The 24220-nt window shown below is 56.5% G+C and overlaps 1 protein-coding gene across 2 annotated transcripts in view; it reads left to right on the top strand.

Annotated features, from left to right (window-relative positions):
- LOC113936058 (c-Maf inducing protein) overlaps positions 1-18121 on the top strand; it is a 230248-nt gene extending 212127 nt beyond the window's left edge. The window contains exons 11-21 of one of the 2 annotated variants that reach the window (XM_027618941.2): positions 1291-1356; positions 2575-2601; positions 2898-2946; positions 5404-5511; positions 7643-7759; positions 9356-9496; positions 10236-10283; positions 11396-11542; positions 12369-12474; positions 14010-14080; positions 16133-18121. In XM_027618941.2, the coding sequence (XP_027474742.1) occupies positions 1291-1356; positions 2575-2601; positions 2898-2946; positions 5404-5511; positions 7643-7759; positions 9356-9496; positions 10236-10283; positions 11396-11542; positions 12369-12474; positions 14010-14080; positions 16133-16186 (934 nt within the window). In that variant the 3' untranslated portion in view covers positions 16187-18121. The remainder of the gene's footprint in view (positions 1-1290; positions 1357-2574; positions 2602-2897; positions 2947-5403; positions 5512-7642; positions 7760-9355; positions 9497-10235; positions 10284-11395; positions 11543-12368; positions 12475-14009; positions 14081-16132) is intronic. The other variant, XM_027618942.2, reaches the window with a different exon arrangement.
- Positions 18122-24220: the final 6099 nt, after the last annotated feature.

The following is a 24220-nucleotide window of genomic DNA, read 5'->3' as shown; positions in this document are numbered from 1 at the left end:
GAACCGCTCCCCGCCTGTAACACAGATTCGTGGTAGTCGGGCTGATCCCACGGTCTCAGCGGTCCAGACACGCAGTGGGTGCTTGGCAAGTCATTCATGCCAACGTCCCTGTTCTCGAACAGTCCATCCCAGGCCGGGGTCGGGGCAGGACCCTCCAGTGCCTGGTCCCACCTGAGGCCTCAGCTGCCGTCTGTCAGAGCTGGCGAGGGCAAGGCTGGATTTGATTTCTCATCCACCACAGCTGTGTTACCTTGCACAGTTAACTTCTCGGAGCCTCGGTTTCCTCACCTGTTGAATGGGGCCGAGCTTAGTTACTTCAGTGTGAGGAGTAAGTGAACAGAGGTAAAGCTCTTGGCATCATGCAGCGCAGGCACAACGTGCTGGCGCTGCCCTAGCTGCTGGGTTTTGTTCCGTTTCACTTAACTCTCCCCGTTGTTACTACTGTCATTCGAAGGGACTGTTTTGTTAAAACACTGTTATCTGGACATAGGAGGAGAAGCATCTGATAAGTCAGGCGGGTTGACCCAAACTGCAAATAAATAGCACATGTTTATTATTTTTTATGAATGAGTCTATACATTTGCTCCTCAGTTCTGGTCAAAGATGAGAATGCTTTTGCATTCCCAACATAAGCCTCCTCTGCTAGTCAGCTCGGGCGGCCGCAACAAAATTACACAGACCAGGTGGCTTCGGCAACAGACATTTATTTTCTGGCAGTTCTGGAAGCTGGAAGTGTGAAATCATGGCGTGGGCAGGGTCGGTTTCCTCTGGGGTCTCTCTCCTGGGCCTGCAGTGAGCTGCCTTCTTCCCATATCCTCATAGGGTCTTCCCTCTGTGCATGTGTGTGTGTGTGTGTGTGTGTGTGTCCTGGTCTCCTCGCCACATTAGGATGCTAGTCACACTGGGCTAGTGGCCCCATTTTTGCCTTCATCACATCTGTGTCTTCAAATACAGACACAGTCTAAGGTACTGGGGTGAGGATCTCAGCCCGATAATTCAAAAGTCGGAAGGAACGATCTGGTAACCGCGGTGCAGAGGTGAAGTGGGATGAAAGGGGAGGGGTAGAGCCAGAGGGCTGGCCCCTTTGGTTGCCATAAGGAAGTCTCGGGACAGGTTCTGTCTGTCAGGCCCGTAGACACCAGCTGCTTGTCTCCCCAGCTCCCTGAAAGCGGGACAAAGCCCATGGGAGTCTCTGCCAGACCCTCACCCCTTCGTGGGCCATCTGTGACAGCACACGGTGAGCCTCTCCTTGTCCAGTCGGAACCTGACTGTCGCCCCCTCTCTCTCCAGGTCCGACTACGATGACTGGAGACCGTCCCTGGCCAGCTTGCTTCAACCCATTCCATTCCCCAAAGAGTAAGTCCCACACCGGTCTCTGACCTCAGTTGTCCACAGGTCACCCCAGGAACACCAGGGACAGTGGTGGGAGAGGGAGAGGTTGGTCTTCGGCTGTGGGACCCCTGGGGAGGCACCACCACCCCCCACCCCGAAAAATGGGGAGGTTACCTCATGGCAACATTACAAGGATTCACTGAGCTGAGAAGGCAGACAAAGCCCTCCCCACCGTGCCTTCATGCAGTGAAGTTAGCGATTTTGATTATGCCTCAGATGGGACCAGGACTACCTGCCTGTGCGCTCTCCAAAGGCCACAGCAAAAATCACAGGATAATGCACGTGGAATTGCTTTCTGGGCCTTACGGCGATATGCTGAACACGCTCTTATTGCGCCCATTACGATTATTTCCTTGTGTTCCACGGCGAGTTGGGCCAGAAATGGGCCCTTCGTCTCCCTTGCCAGCCCTTATCTCAATATTGAATTTATCCGAGGAAAATAGGGAGAAAACTGGTGGATAATGGCCTGAGGAGAGAAGGCTTTGTCTGAATAACCAGGCCCTAAAATGCCTCCAGGTCTCTGTTTTGACAGATATGGAGAAGCCAGGCCTCAGGAGGCAGCTCGGGGCTCTCTCAGGAGCTGATTAACGAGCCTGTGTTTATGAAATGCGGCTCTCCAAAGGGGACATTACACCCGGTAATTGCCCCATTTGCTGGCCTGGCCGGTCCCTGGGGCCCCCAGGACTCAAGACCGGAGAAATCTGACTCCTGAGAGCCATGGCTGTCTCCAAAGAGCAATGGCGTCATTGGCTGCATTCGCTGTCCCCACGGCCCCAGAGACACACGTGACAGTGGGCCCATGATGCAATTCACTTGGAGAATGGTCCCCGAACGCTCCCCTGACGTACAGCATAATTAGCGCGGCCGCACCTTCTCGGTGGAACAATTACCGAGCACACCTGGGTCACGGGCCGTCCGCTCAGCGCTGCCGCTGTCCACAGGTGCGGGCCCCGGGGGCCCGGGGGGCTCCGTCTAGTCCCGTTCCTACAGTCTTGGCCTCATCAAAGGAGGCCTTTGTTGTGCAGTTTCAAGGAGGGACAAAATGTCCGTGTTTCATTCTCAACTTCCTCCTCATTCTTCGGATCAGACAAAGCCTCACCGTCCCCAGAGGAAGATCTGTGGATCATTGTGGGTTTCAAAAGCACCCCGCTAACTGCAGTTTTCCCTCTGTTTTTGTTACAGAGCTCTCGCACATGAGAAGTTCACCAAGTGAGTATTGGGGCAACGCCCTCGTTACCTCCTTCCAGTGCAAATGTCCTCTCTCCCGAGGCCGTCCCCCCTCGGCCAGCCCTCCTTCCAGCCCCTTCTCGGTCCCATGCACTCTGGGAGGCAGCCATGGCTCCTCTTGGAAGTTCTGCACCACATGTCCAGGTCTGTCCGGGTGTTTCCCAACCCCGGCCAGCTCTGTTCGGCTCCCCGCGCCCCGGCCCTCTCCTTAGCCCCCATCGTGGTGCACGCGAACCGGGACCCGGGGAATGACTCTGCCACCACCCCGTCTCTTTCAGGGAACTGAAGTACGTGATTCAGAGGTTCGCTGAAGACCCACGACAAGAGGTGAGGCCTCCCTCACTCCCTCGAAGGCACCCTGTCAGGGCTACGGCAGGACGCCTGTGGGCCTCTCTGAGCCTTCTGTAGCCTTCTGCCAGGGCCTCCTTGTCTCCCACGGGCATTCAGAACAGTTTACAAAGGCTCCTTGCCTTGTGCATAAACACAGCCACCTGCCTGTGATGGGGGGTGCCCGGCCCGTGATGTCAGTCCTTTCCTATACACTCAGGCTCGCCAGAGGTGGTTTCCCAGCAGCTGGCGGTTTCTTCTTGGAGCACAGGTCTTGCTTTAGGTGCAGCCTGCCACAGGGGTTCCCAGCCAACTCCAGGACAGCAGTGGGTCCTCATTAGGCTGCCGTTCTGAGAATTAGCAAACCAGGGAAGACATCTGAGCTGGGATCTGAGCTGGCTTTCATTTCCCGAGCATGATGGCTGCGGGCCTCCCTGAGGGGCCACTCTATCCCTCCAGTATCTGGGCTTCAGGGAGAGCTCAGCTTCCCCCAGCCCCGCCAGAGGCTGTGTGAGCAAGGACTGTGGCCTGGGTTCCTCCATCCACTGTATCAGTGTAGCGACAGCCAGCCTTGCCTCGGGCCTCACCCTGTATCAGGCACGTGTGTTTTCTCCTTGAACCCCCATCACAAGCACGAGTAGATTCTGTCATCACCCCCATTTACGTCGGAAGTACCTCCCTCTTAGAGTTGAGAAACCTGAAGTTGAGGGACATCCCCACGGTCACACAGCTGGTACCTGGCCAAAGCAGGACCCAAACCCAGGGAGTGTGGCTCCAGAGTCTATTCAGTGCCCAGCTCTGCAGCGGACACACTGGGCCGGACGGGGCTGCAGAAATGAGCAGGAAGCTGGCCTTGCCCCATGGAGCTCGCAGCCCCCTTCTCTCTGGGCCAGGACCCTGGGATGTGAGGGGATCTGGCTTCCAGGTGGAGACAGACCAGGACACATGTACCCCCAGTGCAGCGGGAGGTTAAGGATGGGCAGAGGAGGAAATGATTTCTTCTTCTTGATGAAACCAGAATATTCTTTCTTCAGGCCCCACTGTAAAACCGTTCTAGAAGGATCAAGTTCTAAAACACCTTGATTCTAAACCCTGATTCCCAAAGTTGTCCCCAGGTGCAGTGAGAACAAGCAAACTGGCAGATAGGGAGCTCTTAAGTGGTCGGATACCGGTACCGGTCTAAGCCTTCCTTCACCGCGTGTAAAGACAGATTCTCAGAATTCCCCTGGAAAGTGAGCCTTTCGTTCCAGCACAGACTTTGAAGCTGAAGAGTAAAAGGGGTCCCGGCTTTTTCCCAGAGTGGAGAGGCAGAGCCAAGTGCTGGCAGGGAGCTTTCCAAGCCCGGTACCATCCGCAAGGCCCCGGGGGGACTGGTGAGCGAGGGGCCCACCCTGCGGGGGAGGCCCTGCCCCCAGCGGGCCCCTCACCAGGCCTTGCTCCGGGCTCCCGTGCGCCTCTCCCTTTGATTCTGTTTCGCTTCCTCCTTCCCCCTCCCACCTTCCTCCTGAAGAAACCAGAGTTATAAATCGTTTGATGTATTTGCTGAGTAGAGTTTCATACTCTTGATTCCATATTTCTTTGAAGTAGACAAATTAACATTTGATATTCTTCCAACTCCGAGGGAAAAATCAAAGCCCCACTGCCTCTGTTTTCTGTTTACTCGTGTGTGGGTTGTGACCGATTGAATATCTGTGAGTAAGTGGCTTTTGGCAGCAAATTGTCCTTCACTCCTGAAGGAAATGATCGGGACATCTCTCAGCTCTCTTCTGAGGACAGGGAGGAGGGGAAGAAACAAAGGCCTCTGCTTCTCTCTCTCTCTCTCTCTCCAGTTACAGGAGGGGCCGAGGTGTGTGTGGAGTTCCTTCCGCGCACGCACACACTCACACGCCCACCACACACACGCGCAGCTCTGGGAGGGCGGCTGAGACCTCAAGAGCTGCGCTTGTGCACACAACTGTCCCACCCTGGACAGAGAGCCTTCCAGGGAGAGGCAAGGACCCAGCAGGAGGTGCAGACCCCCAGGAGTGGAGGGGGCGGGTGCCCTGAGAGTGAGCAGGACGTTCAGAGGGAGCTGAGGGCACAGAGAGAAGGGAGAGAAAAGCGCTCCCCCCGTACCCCCCCCCCGAGGGGCATAAGAGAAAAGGGGACTGAGTCTGAACAGTTGCTCGGAGCCTCTCTCCCCCGTGGTTTGGCCACAGACTTGCTTTTGTTCAGGGCAACTAACCAAGCCGGGCCTGGCCCTTCGTCCTTTGGAGCTGAAGGTGAATGGCTGGAGTTCCCCAGTTTATGGAAACCACACTTCCCCAAAAGGCCTTCCATGGTATTTAGTAGGAGGTGGGAGTCGCTGGACTAGAAGTGAAACAAGCCTTCTAACTGCGGGACTTGTCCGAGCCTTTACCATCTGCCGGGCTCCCTGGGGCCCCCGGGGACTGACCACTGTGCCCCTCCCCTGCGCAGGTGCACTCGTGCCTGCTGAGCGTGCGGGCGGGCAAAGACGGCTGGTTCCAGCTCTACAGCCCCGGAGGGGTGGCCTGTGACGACGACGGCGAGCTGTTTGCCAGCATGGTATGTGGGGCGGGCCCCTCCCTGGGCGCGGCGGGCGGGCCCCAGGCTTGCCCATCGGACGAGGCCAGAGCTGCCCCGATCCGGCAGGGGCAGCCAGCCTGGGAACCCCCAGACTGCATCGAGGCTGAGGAGGGTGATGAAGGGGACGACCACACGTGTTGCCTTCCATCTCTCACCTGAGCGGGCACCCAGCCAGGGCCTCGAAACTCCTGCTCGCGCACAGCCCCACTCAGCTCCGTGCGGCAGTGACACCTCGCAGACAAGGCGGCTGAAGCCCGAGGCGCCCCCCGCCCAAGCGCGCACTGCTAATTGTAGCTGCAGCATTCAGGTCTGGCCACGGAGGGCTTGGTGTGCACAGGGGTTCCAGAAGGCACTGCAGACCCACTGGCTCGCCTGACCTTTGCCTGAAAAGCCAAGGTCAGGATGATCGTCTCACCCTGGAGATGAGAGATACGAGGTCACCAAACCAGTAACGGCACCCCCAGTGACTTCCAGTGCTTTCTTTGTGCCGGGCACCTCACGTGTGCTGTTTCTTCATCTTCCGCCTTCCGCCTTAAGCATGCCGGTGTCGAAGCAGCCTAGGGAGGTGTGGTGGCCTGCCCGAGCTCACACAGGCCTTCGGCCTCCACATCCCTCCCGTGACCCAAGCCCACACTGTCCAGAGCCAACCCCTTCTGCCAGTAGCAGCATGCACGTCTCCTGAAGGGGGCACACGCTCCCCTCCCGGTGGCCGGGAACCTCGGCTGTCCTGCTTGCTGACGCGGCCAACTGGGCCCTGGGACTCTGCGTGTTCCCAACCCCAAGAAAACACGACTCAGATGGCGGCTCTGATACACACTGGCGTGGCGCCCTGGGCTTCGCCGCCTCATCTGTAAGCCAGGAGCGGAGGGCCGGCTTCTCGGGCTCACCATGCCTTTGCACGTGACAGTGGACGTGGGGTGCCCAGCCAGGGCCTAGCGCACAACCACCTGCAGTTGGTCTCGTCTCTCTGCTGGGCCACCCGTTCAGCGGGGCCTGCAGCTCACGAAGCTCTCGCAGTGACGCCAGATCCGGCGCTGCCTCTGGAGTCTTTCTTGAAAGGGACTTATTTTTAAAGCGTCTTCCTTGCGCACTGGCCCTCCACTCCTCACCCGCTGCCTGATGAGCCCCTCTCCAGTGCCCTGTGCATCCTGGAGGTGCTGGCCTCTGCCTGCCTGCGCCCCCTCACCTCTCAGCAGGGCTCCCCTGATGTCACAGCTTCACCATGGCAACAGCCAGTGGTCCCCCACCCCTCGATGTGGGGACTCAGTGTGCGAGAGAAGTCGGGCAGCTGGCAGCTTCCCAGCCTGAGAGATTGTGTCCATGTGCCAGAGTTGTTAATGATGGAGCAGAAAAAATATACATGGAAAAGGAAGCAGGCAGCCCCTGGGATGGCAGCGCCTCGTTTCCATAGAGATGCAGGGCGCGGGAGAGGTCCCCATGATCAGGCTGCCGTTTCCAGCCATGGAAAGGCGTTTGCTATCCTATGAAGTCTGTGGGGAAAGCGCACGAAGTGCTTGGGCCCCAGCCCTGTTGGTTGGGGTCCCCTGCCCTTGGGTGCGCCTCCAGATACGGCAGGAAGAAACACAGTTTTCTCAACGGTGGCCCTGCTTGTAACCCAGGTGGGGCAGATTTTGCCAATTCCTGGATTTCTGGGGCAGGTGATCACTCAGCACCTCTTAGAGCTCCCAGAGAGTTTGGGAAGGGGGAGGCGGAGCTCCCTGCTGTTCTCTGTCCTGCATATGGTGGCACTGTACCCCCTAAACACTAATGCCCAACCCCCACCCTGGCAACCCCCATTCGACTTCCTGCCTCCAAGTCTGACGCTCCAGGTCCCTCACATGTGTGGAATCCTACAGGATTTGTCCTTTGTGATTGGCTTACTTAGCACCATGTCCTTGAGGTTCATCCACATTGGAGCGTGTGCCAGGGAGGGGGGTCTTCTGAATCCCCCTGTAGGGAGGGGTCTGACGATCATTTCAGATCAAGCGTCCAGGCAGGAGGTGGGCAGGCCTTCTGGTTTTGGAATCCTTCTGGTACCCCAGAAGCAAGCATCTGGGGCCCCAGCGCCACGGTGGCCCCTGCTCTTCACACGGGCCGTCTCCCCTTGCAGGTGCACATCCTCATGGGCTCCTGTTACAAGACCAAAAAATTCCTGCTCTCCCTGGCGGAAAACAAGCTGGGCCCCTGCATGCTCCTGGCGCTGAGGGGGAACCAGACCATGGTGGAGGTAAGGAGCCGGTCCGTGTCCCTGGCCAGGCCACTGTCTGTCTGGGCCTTCGTCCTTGTTGGCTGAGTGCCTTGCAGGAGCCCAGAGCTGTGAGCGCAGCTGGAGCACAGCTGCCGCTGAGGTGTGGCCCTGGCGTGCCCTGAGCCTCGCACGAGCCTGCCACTGCAAGTTACCTATTTCACTTGTCATCTGTGTTGACCTGAGGGATCAGGGGAGATTTCTCTTCCATTTGTCTATTGCTGTGTAACAGAGCACCCCAACGGGGGCTTAAAATAGTGATACTTATTTGGCTCACGGATCTTGGGGTGACTGGGCGCAACTGACAGGGTTCTCGCTCAGCGTCTCGTGGGGAGGCCGGAGCATCTGGGACCCCGGGCCTCTCTCCACGCAGCAGTCTGGGCCACAGTCTTCCCACTCACCGGGGAGCACACGGCTGGCCCAGTTCCTGTCTGCCTCCTCCCAAAGTCCGCAGAAGCCTGAGGCTCCCAGAGCCGCTGTCCAAAGGCAGACAGGCAGAAGCCGTCTTGCTCTTCCTCACGCGCCTCCCCAGTCGTCCCCCTAATGTCACTGTGTCACATTCTGCTGGGAGAAGTGCCAGCCCCTCGTCTAGGGCTGGGGCTGCGAACACCTCTTAGTGGGAAGAGCGTCCCGAGAATGTGAGCCCCAGAGCGTCTTCCCTGCCAGTGAGCGTTGCAGTGAGATCTGGGGGCGAGGAGTTCACAACAAGGCAGGAGCAGAGCGTCCAGGCCAGGCCCTGCGGCAGGAGGCGTGGCGTGAGAACAGGGAGGAGGCCAGCATGGCTGGGTCGAGGGGCAAGAGATTGGGGACTCGGGTGGGTGCGCCCGGAAAGCCTGCGAGGCGCCCGCAGGCCCTGGTAAGGATCTTGGAGGTTGGGTCCTGATGCTTGTGCAGGGGACTTGCAGGGACTGGGGGGTGGGGGTGGAGCCGGGAGGCAGGTGAGCCATGCTATGAGGGCCTGGGCCAGGTGGGCTGTCCTTGGGAGGGGAAGAGTCATCAGGAAGGGAATCGAGGCAGGGCTGCCTTCGCATGAAGCCCGGGCTCCCAGGCAGGAGGGCTGGGAAGAGTGACACCCGCAGCTGCCCGAAGGTCCAGGAGGCAGGATGTGGCAGGTGGTCCCCAGGGCTCCAGTTTAACTCAGTGAGCATGTCTTGAGCACCAGCCGTGGGCCAGGCAAGGGGGGAAATCTAGGGATGGAAAGAAGTATCCAGTCTTGTGGGCTCTCTCCCAGCCCTTCAGGTCCTAGCATGCATCCTTTCTCCATGCATTTGCCAAGGGCCTGCTCTGTGCTCAGCTGAGTGGGCATGAATGTTCCCATTGTATGGATGGGAAGCTGCAGATGGTGATTTGCCCAATATCACACAGCCGGAAAGGCAGAGAGGGGAGAGCACGGTGGCTCGTTTTCAGGATAAGATTTTGAGGTGCATAGAGCACGCCGAGCTTATCCATAGACCCCTGTCCCCTGGTGCGCGGGGCTGTTGGCCCAGGCTGAGGGGGTTTGGCCCTCTGTGCCTGTAAGGAGCAGCCCTGCCCGGAGTCTCGGGCTGGCTGTAAGGTGCCTCCCCTGCTCTTGGGCAGATCCTGTGCCTGATGCTGGAATACAACATCATCGACAACAACGACACCCAGCTGCAGATCATCTCAACCCTGGAGAGCACAGGCGTGGGCAAGCGCATGTACGAGCAGCTGTGTGACCGGCAGCGGGAGCTCAAGGAGCTGGTGAGTCCACAGCCCGGCTCCGCGGCTCCAGAGCTGGGCCAGCCAGAGAGCACAGCTGGGGTGCGGTGGGGGCAGAGCCCAGGACCACTGCACCTGCACGGGCCTCTGTCCCAGTGAGTCCTCCTCCAGACTCAGAGCTAAGTCGGGACTACCACCTGCCACTTTCCAGACGATCACAGAGAGGGCAAGTCAGTGGCCCACAGGCACAAAGCTCCTCCTCGGCCGTGCCAGGAATGCGTCCCCATCCCCAGCGTCATGTATGCCAGTTACTGTCACCACCCCCACCCCACATTAGCCATGTGTCTTAGGCCCTTCCTTAAGGGCACCAGGGCTGTACTTCAGAGTGGCAACAGACTCATGCCCCTGGTCCCCTGGAGCAGCTCTCACCCAGTGGCTGATAGGGGAGGGTGTGTAAATACCCCTGCTCCCTCTCCACGCAGGTGGGACACCTCTGAGACATGACCCAGAGGCCCCCAGCGGTAGCTGTACGAGAACACTCCCTTCCTGAAGGGGCTTCGCTGTCTCCCTTCCCCCGCTGGTGTTTCTTGGGATCCCCTCTCTAATAAACCAACTCCACCCCAACCTTGTCTTAGGGTCTGCCCCGAGAACAAGACCACCATGTTGTTGCCTTGTACCACCCAGAAATGAACCTGGCACTGTGTGTGATGTTAATGGGGGGGGGTGCAGGATGGAGGCTCAGGGGAAAGAATGGGTCGTAATCAGTCTGTTTCTGTTGCAGCAAAGGAAAGGCGGGCCCACTAGGCTAACACTGCCCTCCAAGTCCACAGTGAGTTGGTTTCAATCTTCCGTGGGGCCGGGTGGAGGAAGGAAGGTGCTTAGGCCTCCCCACTGGGGAACAGCAGTGTCTCGTGGAGGCAAACAAGAACAACGTAGTATGTGACAGGCCAGCTTTTCCAGCAGGGAACCAGGGTGCAGGAAACCAAACATGATAAAGATTATTGTTGATATTAATGTTAATATGTTACCAGTTAGTAATAGTAATAATAGCTAATATCCATGGAGCATATATGTATCAGATACTGGGTTATGAGTTCATTTTGTCACCACAATAGCACTATGAAGTTGGTGCCTTTTTCCAGCCCCATTAACAAGTCTTCAGGGATCTCAGTTCCTTCTGTCCTGCTGCCTCGCTGTCCTTGGCATGAGACTTCCACCTCATGGTCCGAAAAGACTGCTCAAGCTCTAGCCATCATGTCTGCATTCAAACCAGCAGAAGGAGGAGGAGCAAAGAACATGCCCTTTCCCTTTCAGGACTTGCCTGAAAGTTCTAGTGGACACATCTCCCTGTACACCATTGTCCAGGTTCAGCACATGGCCGCACCTGGCTGCGAGATTAGCCTTAATTCAGGGCAGTTGTGTGACTGCTGAAACTCCAGGATTCAGTCGCCAAGGTGGAAGGGAGAACGGATGTTACCCTCGGTGACCTCATAGTCTAGTGCTCACCCCATCTGCATTGATCTACACAGGCCTTAGAGTTGGGGGGACCTCAGTGTTCACAGATGGGAAATGGCACAAGCTGCCGCCTGGGAGGGTGAGTTGGCCAGGCACACGTGGACGCGCGCACGCACACGCACCCGTGGGAAGGACGTGGCCTCAGAACACCCCAGTTGGTGATTCAGGGCGTGACTCACAGCACTGGAGGCTTTCTCCCTCACCCACAGGGACGTGGAAGCAGCCTTTCCCTCCCCGACAGCCCCCTCGGCCCAGCCCCTCCCCCCGAGCCACAGCGTCACACCACCTCCTGGGGCTGAGCTGCCCCCAGCTGTAGCTCTCTGCGGGGCAGGGGAGGGGCGGTGGGGAGGGGCGTGCGACGGGGTCTCAGGAGCTGCTCGCGGCCCGAGGCCTTCCCCGACACCCCACCTGCCCGTCTGTTTGCAGGACGCCGACTTGGCTCGTTTGCTGAGCTCCGGCTCTTTCGGGAACCTGGAGAACCTCAGTCTGGCCTTCACCAACGTAACCAGTGCCTGCGCTGAGCACCTCATCAAACTGCCTTCTCTCAAGCAGCTCAACCTGTGGTCCACTCAGGTGCACACTGCTTGCCTGCTCCCTGCTCCGTGCTCCCACCCACTCCCCACATCCTGCACCTGCACCCGCCTTCATGCCCCCGTGCACCCCTGCTCTGCTCCTGCTTTAGCACCCTCCTCCGTGGCTGGCCTTTCTACCCAGAGCCCGTGGCCCCGTCTCCTGATTACCATACCCCCTCCCCCCACTCAGCACCCACTCCCGAGGGCAGAGGAGGTTTAGGATCTCATGAAGCCCAGTGGCCCATTTCACAGGTGCAGTTGCTGAGGCCCAGGTCAGGGATGTGCTGGGCAAAGTCTTAGAAGCCCTGAGAGGCAGGGCTGAGATGTGGGCTGGTCTCACACATCTGCCTGGGGAGCACACGGGCAGCTCGTGGGTCTTTTTGTTGTAATAACCACAGCACATGGCTGCTTGCTGCCCGTGCTCAGGGTCATTTGCACTGTTGAGCACCTCCCGTGGATCAGTGCATGTGGTCCCCACATCACCCCTGGGATGGTTAGGCTCCACCGGGACCCTCATTTTTCAGGGGAGAAACCAGGGTGTTCCTGGCCGTCTGCCTTCCAGGCCCATCCCACCCCGTCCCACTGTCCTGCCCGGGGAAAGCTGCTGTGGTCCCCACATCCCACCAGCAGAAGCTGGACGCGAGCCCAGGTCACAAGAAGCACTGAGTCTTGGAGAGAAGCGAGAGCAGCAGACCCCTAGGGCTTGGAAGGCCGTGGCTCTGTCCCCATCGCCTTCCTCCACTGCTACCCCAGCTTTAAGGTCACTTCCCTGGGTGCCTGGGGGAGGCTGGTGGAGCCCCAGGGCTGAGAGGTTCTCTGCTCCACAGTTTGGAGACGCCGGCCTGAGGCTCCTGTCGGAACACCTCACCATGCTCCAGGTGCTGAACCTGTGCGAGACGCCCGTCACCGACGCCGGCCTGCTGGCCCTCAGCTGTGAGTCCCGAGGGGGCTGCCAGAGTGGGGGAGGGCCTGCTGCGTGCGTGCGTGCGTGCGTGCGTGCATTCAGCAGACCTCGGCTAAGCATGGACTGTGCCCTGCCCTGTGCTGTGTGCTGGGTTATATTCATTCAACACGTCTTCACTGAGCACCTGCTGGGCACTAGGCACCATTCTAGGTGCTAGGAACAATACAGGAGGGGAAATATCCCTGCCCTCGGGGAGCTTATATTCTAGAAAAGAAAGGGAAAATGAGTACCCATACCCTCCAGATACTTGTCTGAGGAAGCAGGTTCAAGGAAAGTAGGACGCTGTTGCCCTAACCAGTGACAGCCATCCCCTGGGGTTGGAGGGGCAAATTCTCAGATCCTGCCCCAGACCTGCTGACTCAGAAACTGCATTTTAACAAGGTGCCCAGGTGATCCCTGTACGCTGTTCAGGTTTGAGAAGCGTCGCCCTAATAGAAGGGGCGCCTGGGTGGCTGAGTCGGTCGAGCATCCAGCTCTTGGTTTAGGCTCAGATCATGATCTCATGGGTCGTGGGATCGATCCCCGCGTCGGGCTCCACACTCGGCGAGGAGTCTGCTTGAGCTTCTCTCCCTCTGCCCCTCCCCCTCCTCGTACATGTGTTGTCTCTCTAAAGTAAATAAATCTTTTAAGTATATATACATACACACACATTCACACTCAGGGAACTCAGGAATGCTGATTCCTGTACCCCAACCCTTATCTCCCGGACTAAACTCTTGGGTGCTAAGCCTGAGAATTTGCACTTCCCATTTCTGACCCACTGGTTTAGACCAGAAGCCCCATACCTTGGCTGGGAGGAATCGAGGAAGGCTTCCCAGGGAGGTGACTGGATCTGGGCAGACAAGATCCGTATGTAGGAAGTGGCCGGGGAGGGGTTTGCTGGGCAGTGGCCATGGCTCCTGCCAGGTTATTGGCAAATTCCGGATGGCTTGGGCAGGGTGGGGACAGGAGACGGGAGGAATGGAGGGCAGGGAAGATGAGATTTGGAGACGTTTCTATATACATGCGCTTCTTGGACACCGTCGTTAGAGTCTCACAGTTGCTGGCTCCGCGCCCCTAGGAGTGGAGCCGAGCATCACATCGCTAACGAGCGACTCCTGACCAAACCAAAGTTTGAGACCTGCTTTCAAGAAGTTGGGGCCTGGGTCAGCCCTCCCAGGAGAGCTTGCAGAGTTCCCCTGGAGGACGGGCTGGGCCTGGTCCCCTGGGGCTGATCTGCAGTGTGGCAGGCAAGCTCTGGGGACATTTGGGGTACAGGCAGTGGAGGGAGGCTCTGAGAGCAGGGAGAGGACATAGGCCCAGACCAGCGCATGCCTAAAACAGACTTTCTGACTTGTGGGCCCCGGCCGTGCCCCTGAAACTCCACTTCTCCCACCCTGTCTCCTCATCAGGGCCCTCGGCCCTAACAGTCAGTCCCCCAGGTTGACTGCCCCATACCTGCAGCTACCCTACCCTGGTGGGGGCCTCACTGACTCCATGACTGGGTCTGTCTGTCCTTGTACAGCCATGAAGAGTCTCTGCAGCTTAAACATGAACAGCACCAAGCTCTCGGCTGACACCTATGAAGATCTGAAGGTAATTCCTTGCTCCCTCCCTTCCTCCTTCCTTCCTTCCAACCATCCACCAGCATCTAGATACTGGTGCTTCGCCCTCATGGAGCTTATGCTCCAGCAGGAAAGGCAGTAAATGGAATAATGGCAGGCTGAAAGGAGTGATAAAGAGGAAGCCAGCAGAGAATGGGTAGATTGGAAGTAGCGATGGTCCTTTTGAAGTAGAGGCTGCATAAGCTGAGACCTGAAAGATAAGCCACAGGCAAAGGGTGAGAGGAAAAGCAAGTGCAAAGGTCCCAAGGCAGAAAGGGTTGGCATGAACTGACTTTGTGGCAGATGCGACTAGAGAGTACGAATAGACCGGGGCCAGACTGAATTAAGGCCTCAGAGGTCACCGAAGGGCTCCGGATTTCATCCAAATTCAGTAGAAAGCTTTCAGAGGCTCTAAGCGATGTAGTGAGTTTTGCTTGTAAATGCTTATTCTGGCCGTTACCAGGAAAACTGATTTTTTTGCGGGGGCCGGAGGTAGTGCCAGCAAGAGTAGAAACAGGAAGCACATTTATGGGGCTGGTGCAATCTCGCAGATAAGAGCCTGGACTGGCAGCCTGGGCTAGGTTGGCGAGATAAAATTGGGGAAAGGAAAAAGGATCTGAGTGGGGAAAGGCAGGACACATTTTGTTTGTAAAACAGGTCTTGGGGGTTGGGGAAGCTGGGCCTTCAGCAGCCTCCTGCCCCCGTCTCCCTGGGCCCGGTACCCTCTGCCCCCGAAGGAGTGAGCGGGGCTGCAGTTAGCCAGTGCCAAGGACGCCGGAAGGGCTGGGCCAGGTGGCCAGACGGTACCACCAGCCCACTGGCACCTTCACACGCTGGAAGCCCCTCGGAGGGAATTCTCACCAGCACGGACCCCACTGCCAAAGATTGCCCCTGAAACTTAAAGGAACCCAGATCCAGACACTGCAACCAAGCAGCAAAAGGGTGTATATAGTCAGCCACCTGTGAGAAGAGCCACTTTCATGCATTCGAGAGGCAGGCGGGCAAGGCCCCCCAGATCACTGCCCCGTCCAGGAGAACCTGGAGACCACATCCCTGTGTTGCAGTCTCCTGATTTTGAGAGGCTGGCTTAAAGGGTTTTTTACAGTGCTGCAGGGTGACCGCAGGCCTCCGGTGTGTCACCTCTGCCTGGGGAGCGGGGGGCCGTGAGCCGGGCCCCAGCAGAGAAGCACCAAGGAGCTCTGTGCGCTCATGTGTACACATGCACGGTAGAAGGTCGCCCTGGCCGGGGTGCGTGGGCAAGTGGGAAGGGAGGGAGTATGGGGAGGAGAGCTGTTAGTCCTCTCTGTGCAGGGAAGGCTTGTGGAGAGAAAGCCAGCTGTTTATAAAAGAAGGGAGGAACTTGTCTAGGTAGCAGGGATGGAGAGCAGGAAGCGGCTCTGAGCAATAGCAGGTGGAATTGTCTGGGAGGATCTGACCGGGTGTCCTGAGGCAGGAGACTCTCCACGCCCCCCCCCCCCCCCCCCCGCCCAATACCTGCCCTTACGGGGATCCCGTGATCCTGCTTTATACGCGTGCCCGATGGCTGGTAATGATGGGATGTAAGCGATAGGAAAAGGGAGAATAGTCCCCATCTGCAGAGCATACCGTCGGGTGTCAGACGCTGCGTGCTGTGCGTTAGGTACTCTGTCCTTAGCACCGTCCTGGGAGCGGAGGACTGGACCCCATTCGCTCCGCAGACATCTCCTGAGGCTCCCGGAGGCTGGAGGCTCTGCCCAGGGTCCTGTGACCAGCAAGTGGCAGAGCTGGGGCTCACGCCCCGGGCTTCCCACCTACAGAGCCAGGGATGCACATCCTCTCCGAGGAGGGGGGCGTGGAGTCCCCAGCAGCTGTCACCCGCGATCTCCAGGGCTGGGCACACCCCATGTGCTGTGTTCTCCCCGAGGTCACCTAGCTCTGAGCTCCAGGGAGCCCCCGGTGGCAAGTTGGGAGAGGGCAAGGCGGGACCCACAGCCACCGAGGCGGGGAGCCGGGCACCGCAGGGCCGGGTGCTGGAAGGGACCGGCTCCTTCTTGCTGCCCCACAGGCCAAGCTCCCCAATCTGAAGGAGGTGGACGTCCGCTACACGGAAGCCTGGTGAACCTCCCGGCTCGGCAGGAAGGCGTTTGCAGCTGCGACACACAACTCTTGACTAATAGCCGTAGAGCGCGGGTCCTGGGGTCCCACCCCCAGCGTCCGGGCTGTGAGATAGATGGGGGAGTCCTTCTGGGGCAGAGGGCGGAGGGGGGAGGGGGTGGGGAGGGGGGGCCGTAAGCACGCCCAGCCCCACCTAATTCTTTTAGCTTCGTAATTGGAAACCTTGACCTGATCTAAAATGGACTTTGTAGCAACCAGAGGAGCATCAGCGGGTCGGGGGAGGGTGTGGGGTGGGGGTGGGGGGCTTGGGGAGGGGGGACCCTTTGTGGATTTTCTTTGCCTTTGTGTTTAATGCTGTGTGGGAAAAGTCAACCCCGATGCCACCGTCACACGACCCCGATGGCCTCAAGGGCCGAGGAAGGATGCTTTCTTCCTCAAGAGGCTCAACCGAGAATTCGCCCCCCAACCCCCCCCACCCCCGCCATTGGGACAAGAAAGCCCAGACATGTCATCGCACCGTCCTGTGTCCTCGCCATTGCTATGCAAAGTGATTCTTGTTGTACATAAGATTTAAATAATGCGCCTATTTAAGAAATGTTGACAAATTGCGGGTCTGGGACCTGCCTCTTATTTATGAAGTCTTTGACCCTCCCTCCCGCCCTCCCACCCCGCCCACCCCTGGCCTGTAGTACTGTACAAACCAGTCAGCTGTTGGGGTAGTGGTGGTAGTATTGTTATTTTTTTAAAGGAAACCGACAAAAAAAAAAAAAACCTCCTTGGAAAAATTAATTGCTTTTTCGTAATGGATTCTGTATGCTACAGCTCGGCCGTCCGTCTGCCCGCCCGCCCCCACTGTGCATTTCCAAGTCCCAGCTGTCTCCAACTTGCTCACAGGTGGGGGTCCGGCTGGGGGGGGCGGGAAGTGGGGTCCCCACGTTGTAGTCTTGCTCCCGCCAGGCCCCGGCGTTCTCTCAGACCCTTTTACACGTGTGGGGGGTGCTGACCTGTCCCTCCCTGCCCCCTGCCCCGGAGAGCTCCCATCTCTGGTGGCCTCTGCCGTTCCTGTCTCTGCCAAGACTGCGGCCCGCGGCCTCCCCGCCGTCCTGTGCTTCGCGTGGTCTCCTCATGCATGCCCGCTTCTTTGCATGGTCTCTTGGGAGAAGAGAGAGACGTCGCCTCCACCTGACTGCCCAGCCCGCCCCCCATGAATGTGACCACTGCAGCACAGACGCCCCTCTGTCCCCACCCCAGGCCCGAGGACAAACCAACCTCCGTTTCTTTTGTAAACAGTCGGCTTTTTCTTAACAAGCCCTCACTGTACAGAACAGCCCTTTTATGGTTTACTTGGGGTCCCCTCTCCCCCCCAGGCCCCCTTTTCTGTTGGTTTAGCACAAATACCGCCCCCTCCGGCACCTCCAGACCTAACCCCCAGTCAATGTAATTGTTTTATATATATTTAATCTTATTCAATGGAAACCATGCTTTTGTCGTTTTATACTTTGCTAGGTAGACTTTATTACCCCCCGACTATGCCCTCATTTTTTTAAAAAAGGAAAAAAAAAAAGAAATTGGGTTTCAGTCTTAATTCATTTTACGTGCCAGGTTTTATTTTGTGTGTGCGTGTGAGTGTGTTCTGTTTCGTGTTGGGTTTTTTTTTTTTTTTTTTTCCTGTTGTTGTCGTTTTCTGTTGTTTGGTTTTCTCTCCCCTCCAGTCCCATACTTTACAGCACTCTGGTGCAGGAAGAAGCAGAAGCAAAAACAAAAAAAACAAAAAAAACTTTAAAAAACTTTAAAAAAGGAAAAAAAAAAAAGAACCGAGACATGCCACCTTTTCCCTTCGCACTGTTGCTTTTCCTGATGGTTAATACTACTGTCACGTAGCTGTGTTCAGAGATGTGAAATACTTTCAGGCAAAAATAAACTGTAAGTGACTCATTGACATCTGGCCTTTCTGTGTGGCTTCGAGGGAGCCTTTCGGTGGGGGTGGGAAGGGGACAAGACCCAGGCCCAGGTCAGGACTCCTGAGTGTCTGGGGGCTCCTCGTCCATGGCGCTGTTGACATGTGGGGCCAGATCCCCCTTTGTCATGAGGTCATTCTGGGCATCCTAGGATGTCGTGTGGCACCCCAGCCTCCGCCGCCCACTCCCAGTGTAACAACCCAAAACGTTTTGCCCCCAGGGGGACAAAATCACCCGCCAGGGGAAACCCCAGGCTGCCAATGTATGCATCAGGGCCTTTATGGCAGTTCTAATTTAGAACTTCTAGGACCAATGTGCCTTTCCTTCACCTGGGGGTCTTGGGAAAATGCAAATGCTGATTTCCAAAGTCTGGGGCGGGGCTGAGACTCTGCCTTCCTAGGACCTCTGGGCAACACAGATGCCACTGGTTCATGGAAGCCGCTCCGAGTTCAACAGCCTAGAACCTTCCATCCAGCTGCCCCCTCACCCAGATGTCCCCAAGAGGCAATTCAGTGTGTCCGAGGAGGGACTTTATTTCCACCCCTCTCCCAAGTCACTTGCCTTCCAGGGTTTCCTCACCCAGCAGGGGCGTTACCCCAGCCCAGTGGCCCCATCACTCACCCCACCCCATGTCCAGGCCACTGCCAGCCTTCAGAAGCCACTCCAGAATATTCCTGAGTCTCCTTACCCATCTGTACTTCCTCCTCCTTCACCCTAAGCCGGGCCCCTCATCTCTCTCCCGAAGACTGGAGCAGCACCCTCGCCGCCTCCCAGGGTCCATCCTACACCCCCTTCCCGCCCTCGCTCCCTGCCCTGCCTCTCCACGTCCCTGCTCCCCGTCCCTGCCCTCCTCGCTTCCAGAGGCCTCTCTACGCCCATTAAGTGACCGCCCAAGAACGTGATGGGGTATTAGCCGCTCCACCTCTGACCACACAGGGAAAGCAGGTGCCATGGGTGAGGATCAGGAGGGCCCTGGCTTCGTGATGGCCAGCTCCGGTGGAGACATGCGTGTGCATGTGCAAGGCGCTGCCACCTGCCCCGTCGCTGATCCCTCCCCCGCAGGGGAGGGCCTGGCTCGCACCAGTGCACGTACCTACCAGACGCATGGGGTGGGGGGCGGTCCCTGCCCGTCACGCTGTCCGCAACCCTCCTCCTCACTCTCTTCTGCAGCACCTGGGATCCTCTGCGCACTGGCTCCTGGGGGAGCCTGGAGAATGCAGCCTACCTGGGGGAGGTCGGGAGGCTGGAAGAGAGAGGTCGAGGTGCTTCTTCCCCTGGGTATCCCAGCTTCACAGTAGCCTCCCTGCACGACTCCGGCCCTGGGAGTAATACCACTCTGACCGCCCCCGGCTCTTAGCCTGGTCGGACCTGCCCGCTCCTGCTAGCTTGGGAGCCCCACATCCTTCGACCTCACCAGCCTTGCAGGAGGCTGCGAGTCCAGCCAGTGCCCTCCCCTTGGCACGGCTGAGCCTCACTGTGTTCCCTTTTAACCCAGTGGCTTAAAACAACAAATGTATTCTCTCTTGCCTCTGGAGACCAGAAGTCCACAAAGTCAAGATGTCGGCAGGGTCGCGCTCTCTCTGCGGAGAAGACTTTCCTTACCTCTTCCCACTCCTGGGGTCTCCGTGAGGCATTCCTGGTTGTGGCTGTGCTCCTCCAGCCTCTGCCTCTGTCTCACATGCCACCCCCCCCACCCCACCCCCACTTCTGCATCCAGTCTCCCTCTGCTTTCTCCTATCAGGACATCTGCCATTGGATTGAGGGCTCACCTGGATGACCCACGATGACCTCATGGACAGGTCCTTAAGGTGATCACATCTGCAAAGACTTTTTTTCCGAGTCAGGTCACAGTCACGTGCTCCAGGTGAATGCATCTTCTGGATTTGACCCACTAGAGGGCAAAGAGGGAGGTGAGATGAGCCGTATTGCGTTCATCATACTTCCAAGTCTGGGATTCATCCTGAGGGCTATGAATGATAAGGAGATTTAATTCTCTACTCATTCTCTAACGAAACACTTCCATAGCCCCTACCTACCGTGTCCCAGGCAGGGAAACAAGGGTTTTGTCGGGCGTCTGAACTCATTGGCTCCTCCTGACGAGCCCATGAGGCAGGGATTAATAGGACCCCTCTCGACCGACGGGGAAGTGGCGGCCAGGAGAGGCTGGGTGTCTTGGTCAAGGTCGCACAGGGAGCAGGGCATCTGGGGAAGATCTTTGCACCGCTGGCTGGTGAATGGATGGGGCTGGGACCAGGGCAGGGACCATGTCGAGAAATGGATTCCAGAGGAGCTTAGGAGTAAAACTGCAGAACATGGTGATTGGTAGAGAGGCAAGACCAACAGGGAGTCAGGGATGCTGTTCGGTTTCTCGGCTGAATCCCCAAGGCAGGCTTCAAAGGGCCTGGAATTAGCACATCTACCTGACAGCAGTTCTCAAGGACAAGCAGGGCTGGTATGTCAGTGCCCCGGCTATCTCCCTCCTGCTCAGTGGGGGTGGAGAGCTCTGAGACCTGCTTTCCCTAGGGGTGCCTTCATGCACGGTCACCAGGTATGTCTGCCCAAACCCTAGCCAAGCTGGAAGCACTCTACAGCTGGGGGCCCCAGAAGCCACTGGCACCTGTGTTCAGAGCTGGAGGTGGTGGCTGACAGGAGCTTTGCTACACGGCCGGTAGGCAAAGAAATTGGAAAACATACCAGCTAAAGCTAAACACCTGCCCACGCTGTGACCCCAGAGCTCCGCTCCTGGGCATACACTCCAGAGAACCGAGTGCTCATGTCCCCTAAGAGACACAAACAAGAACGTTTATAGCCAAAAAACTGGAAGCAACCCAAATGTCCACTAAGAGGAGAATCAACAAAGCAGGGCAGTCACACGGCGGGACTGCGCACGGGTCCCCATCAACAGGAGAATGAATAAAGACACAGTGACATAGTCCTGTGATGGAATTCTGCAGGAAAGGACCAAAAGAGTCAACCATGGATACCCACGATGAAGTGAATTAATTGGACAGACGTTATGTGTGTAAAAGGAGCCAGACATAAATGAGGGTTTGCCATCGGATCCCATTTACATGAAGTTCATGAGCAGGTACCAGGCATCTGTGATTATAGAGGTCAGAACAGTGGTTATTGGTAGTGCAGGGGTGGAATGTGCTATTGACAGGGAACTTTCTGGAGTGAGGAAAATGCCCTACGTCTTTAATCAGCAGACACACGGATGTTTAAACATTCGTGGAGCTCCACATTTCAGATTTATGTCATTTACTGCACGTGTTACACCCCCTTTTAAAGGTGGCATCAGGGGGCACCTGGGTGGCTCAGCTGGTTAAACGTCTGCTTTCGGCTCGGGTCATGATCCCAGGGTCCTGGGGATGGAGCCACATGTGGTTAGGCTCCCTGCTCCGGGACGGAATCTGCTTCTCCCTCTCCCTCTGCTCCTCTGCCCTGTTCGTGAGCTCTCTCTTTCTCTCTCTCTAAGTAAATAAAATCTTAAAAAAAAAAAAAAGTGACATCAGGTGGACACAACTCAAATATCCACGACCAGTTAATAAATGTGGTAAATCCAGACAAGACTTGGGATGCACCATGGCTACACCCTCCAACATCGGTGAATCTTGAAAATGTGATGCTCGGTAAAGCAACCCAGACACAGAAGACCACATGTTTGATTCCATTTACAGGAACTATCCAAAATAGGCAAACCTATATAGAGAGAAAGCAGATTGGTATTTACTGGGGGCTAGGAAGCAACTGCTTAATGGCAATGGGGTTTTGTTTTGGGGTGATTAAAATTTTTTGCAACTAGAGAGAGGTGGTGATTGCACAATACTGTAATTGTTGTAAATGCCTCTTTAAAATGGTGTGTTACATGAATTTCGCCTCAATTTTTAAAAATGGCATCAAAAAAGCAGTTTTTAGAGGGAAGAGGGTGAGTGGTGCCAATGCCATCATGACTTCTAGCCAAGCAGTACTTGCCCGTGCTCACCAAGTCGCCGCCTCGAAACACTCTACTGCCATCTGCTGGACAATTGTCATCGTAACTACTCAGACTCCCTTAAATGTGGCACGCTTGTGCCATGCACAACCTGCACAACTGTATAGCGTGGGACAGCTGACTTGGCTTCATTTTTCAGTGCAGTCTCTTCAGATTTGGATGGGGCCTTGCTGCTCTCCCCCCACCCACCCCCAGCCACGCCCTCACTAATGCTAAGCCAACCTCTCCCGGATTCGGCAGAGAGATGCCATCCATGTGGTTCCTGATCCTCTCACCCCTGCGTTGGGACCTGCCCTTGGGACACGCCTCCAGAAACGAAAGCCTCCCCAGAGCCCGTGTGGTCATCTTCACAGCAGCGGGAGGCTGAGGACCGGCTCGAGGGTCTCCAGCAAGCCCCTGGAAATTGGTCTCTTCGTCGTTGGTGTACCCTCTCAAGGTCATGGTAGGAACAACAAGCTGTTTCTCGAAAACGCCAGGCTGTGTCTCCTCTCTGATGTGCCAGGGAGGAGAAGGGGCTGTCAGAACCCGTGGGGACAGGGCCGCATATATCCACACGCCATGGCCGTCGCCCCGGGGGCTCCCCCTAACAATGGCCATAGCGGATCTGCTGAGGTGGGAGCGGGGGTCAGTGATTCTCTCGTGGGTTTGTTTTTTTATGGATAGCAGTAATGCATCATAAGCCGCTCGTACCCCTGGAGTTCCCACGGTATCCGTCACGGGCATGGGGTTGGGGGCTGTCTCCCCCGGTGTTGGCTGTTCAAGACAAGTGTGTATTAGAGAAATAGAATACAAGCCACATATATAATATAAAATGTCCTCAGAGCCACAGTGTTTTTTAAGAAACAGGTAAAATTAATTTTAACAAAATATTTTTCTTACCCTAATTGACTGCAAATATCATTTCAATCGTGTAATCAATATAAAACTTACTGAGATAGTTCAAATCCTTTTTTTTTTTTTTTTTGTACGAAGTCTTCTGTGTATTTTGCATTTCCGGCACATCTCAGCTGGGACCAGTCACACACAACTCAAGCGCTCAATAGCAGCCATATTTGGCCAGTGGCTCTCATAGGGACAGCACAGTTCTAGAATTCCTATAAACCCGGAGCCGGGGAAGTGGAGAGTAGCAAGGGTACAGGACTTGAAATAGCCTAACACCCCGATAAAATGGTTTTCGCTTGGATGTGTGTATGGAGAGGCCACCTCAGAGCTGCCTGTGAGCGACCCTAAGCAGGAAAGTCTCTCGGGCACACCTTGAGGGGGAGGCCCTTGCAGAACCGGCCTGCAGAGCTGCTGGGTTCAAGGGTCTAGCCCCCAGTCCCTCTGGGAAGCAAGCTTCTGTCCACTTTAACTGGTTTTTTAAAAGAATAGTATATTCATTTAAAAGAGAAAGCTTGGTAGATCATAAGCTTGCATTTCTGCGGGATGGACGGATGGACGGATGGACGGATGGATGGAAAGCCTCAATGTAAGAATTGGCCTTGAGCTGAAGACAATCACGTGTGTACCCCTGACAGCCAGGCCGCAGTCTCTCCCAGAGCTCTGTCCCTCAGGACATGTGGATCCCGACGGGGATCAGCGTCCTTCCCCCAGCTGGCTGTCAGCTCGCCAGGAGAGCGCCCTCTGCTCGCTTCCTTTCCCTTCACTCACTGAGCAAACGTGTTGCTTTGAACCTCGAAAACGCCGTGCTAGGTGAAAGACGCCAGTCCCACAAGTCCACATATTCGAGGATTCCAATCATATGAAAGCCCAGACTAGGGACATCTATGGAGAAAGTCCACTACCGGTTGCTGAGGGCTGAGGAGCTGGGGAGCCAGGCAGGGGCACGGGGGTTCATTCCGGAGTGATGAAAATGTTCTCCCGTGCCTGTGGTGTTTTCGGAACAACACTGTAAGTGTACTAAAAACCACCCAACTGTACACTTTACTTGGGTGGATTGTGTGGTCAGTGAACTATATCTCAATAAGGGTGTTTTGTTTTTCAATATTTTATTTATTTATTTGAGAGATAGAGAAAGAGCAAGGGGAGGGGCAGAGGGAGAGAGAGAGAATGGGGTCCTAGGAGACTCCCCGCGGGGCCTGGAGCC

This window comes from Zalophus californianus, chromosome 17, assembly GCF_009762305.2.
Source record: "Zalophus californianus isolate mZalCal1 chromosome 17, mZalCal1.pri.v2, whole genome shotgun sequence".
NCBI lineage: Eukaryota > Metazoa > Chordata > Mammalia > Carnivora > Otariidae > Zalophus > Zalophus californianus.
Note: the sequence above shows the minus strand (reverse complement) of the source record. Positions and strands in the feature narration are given on the sequence as shown.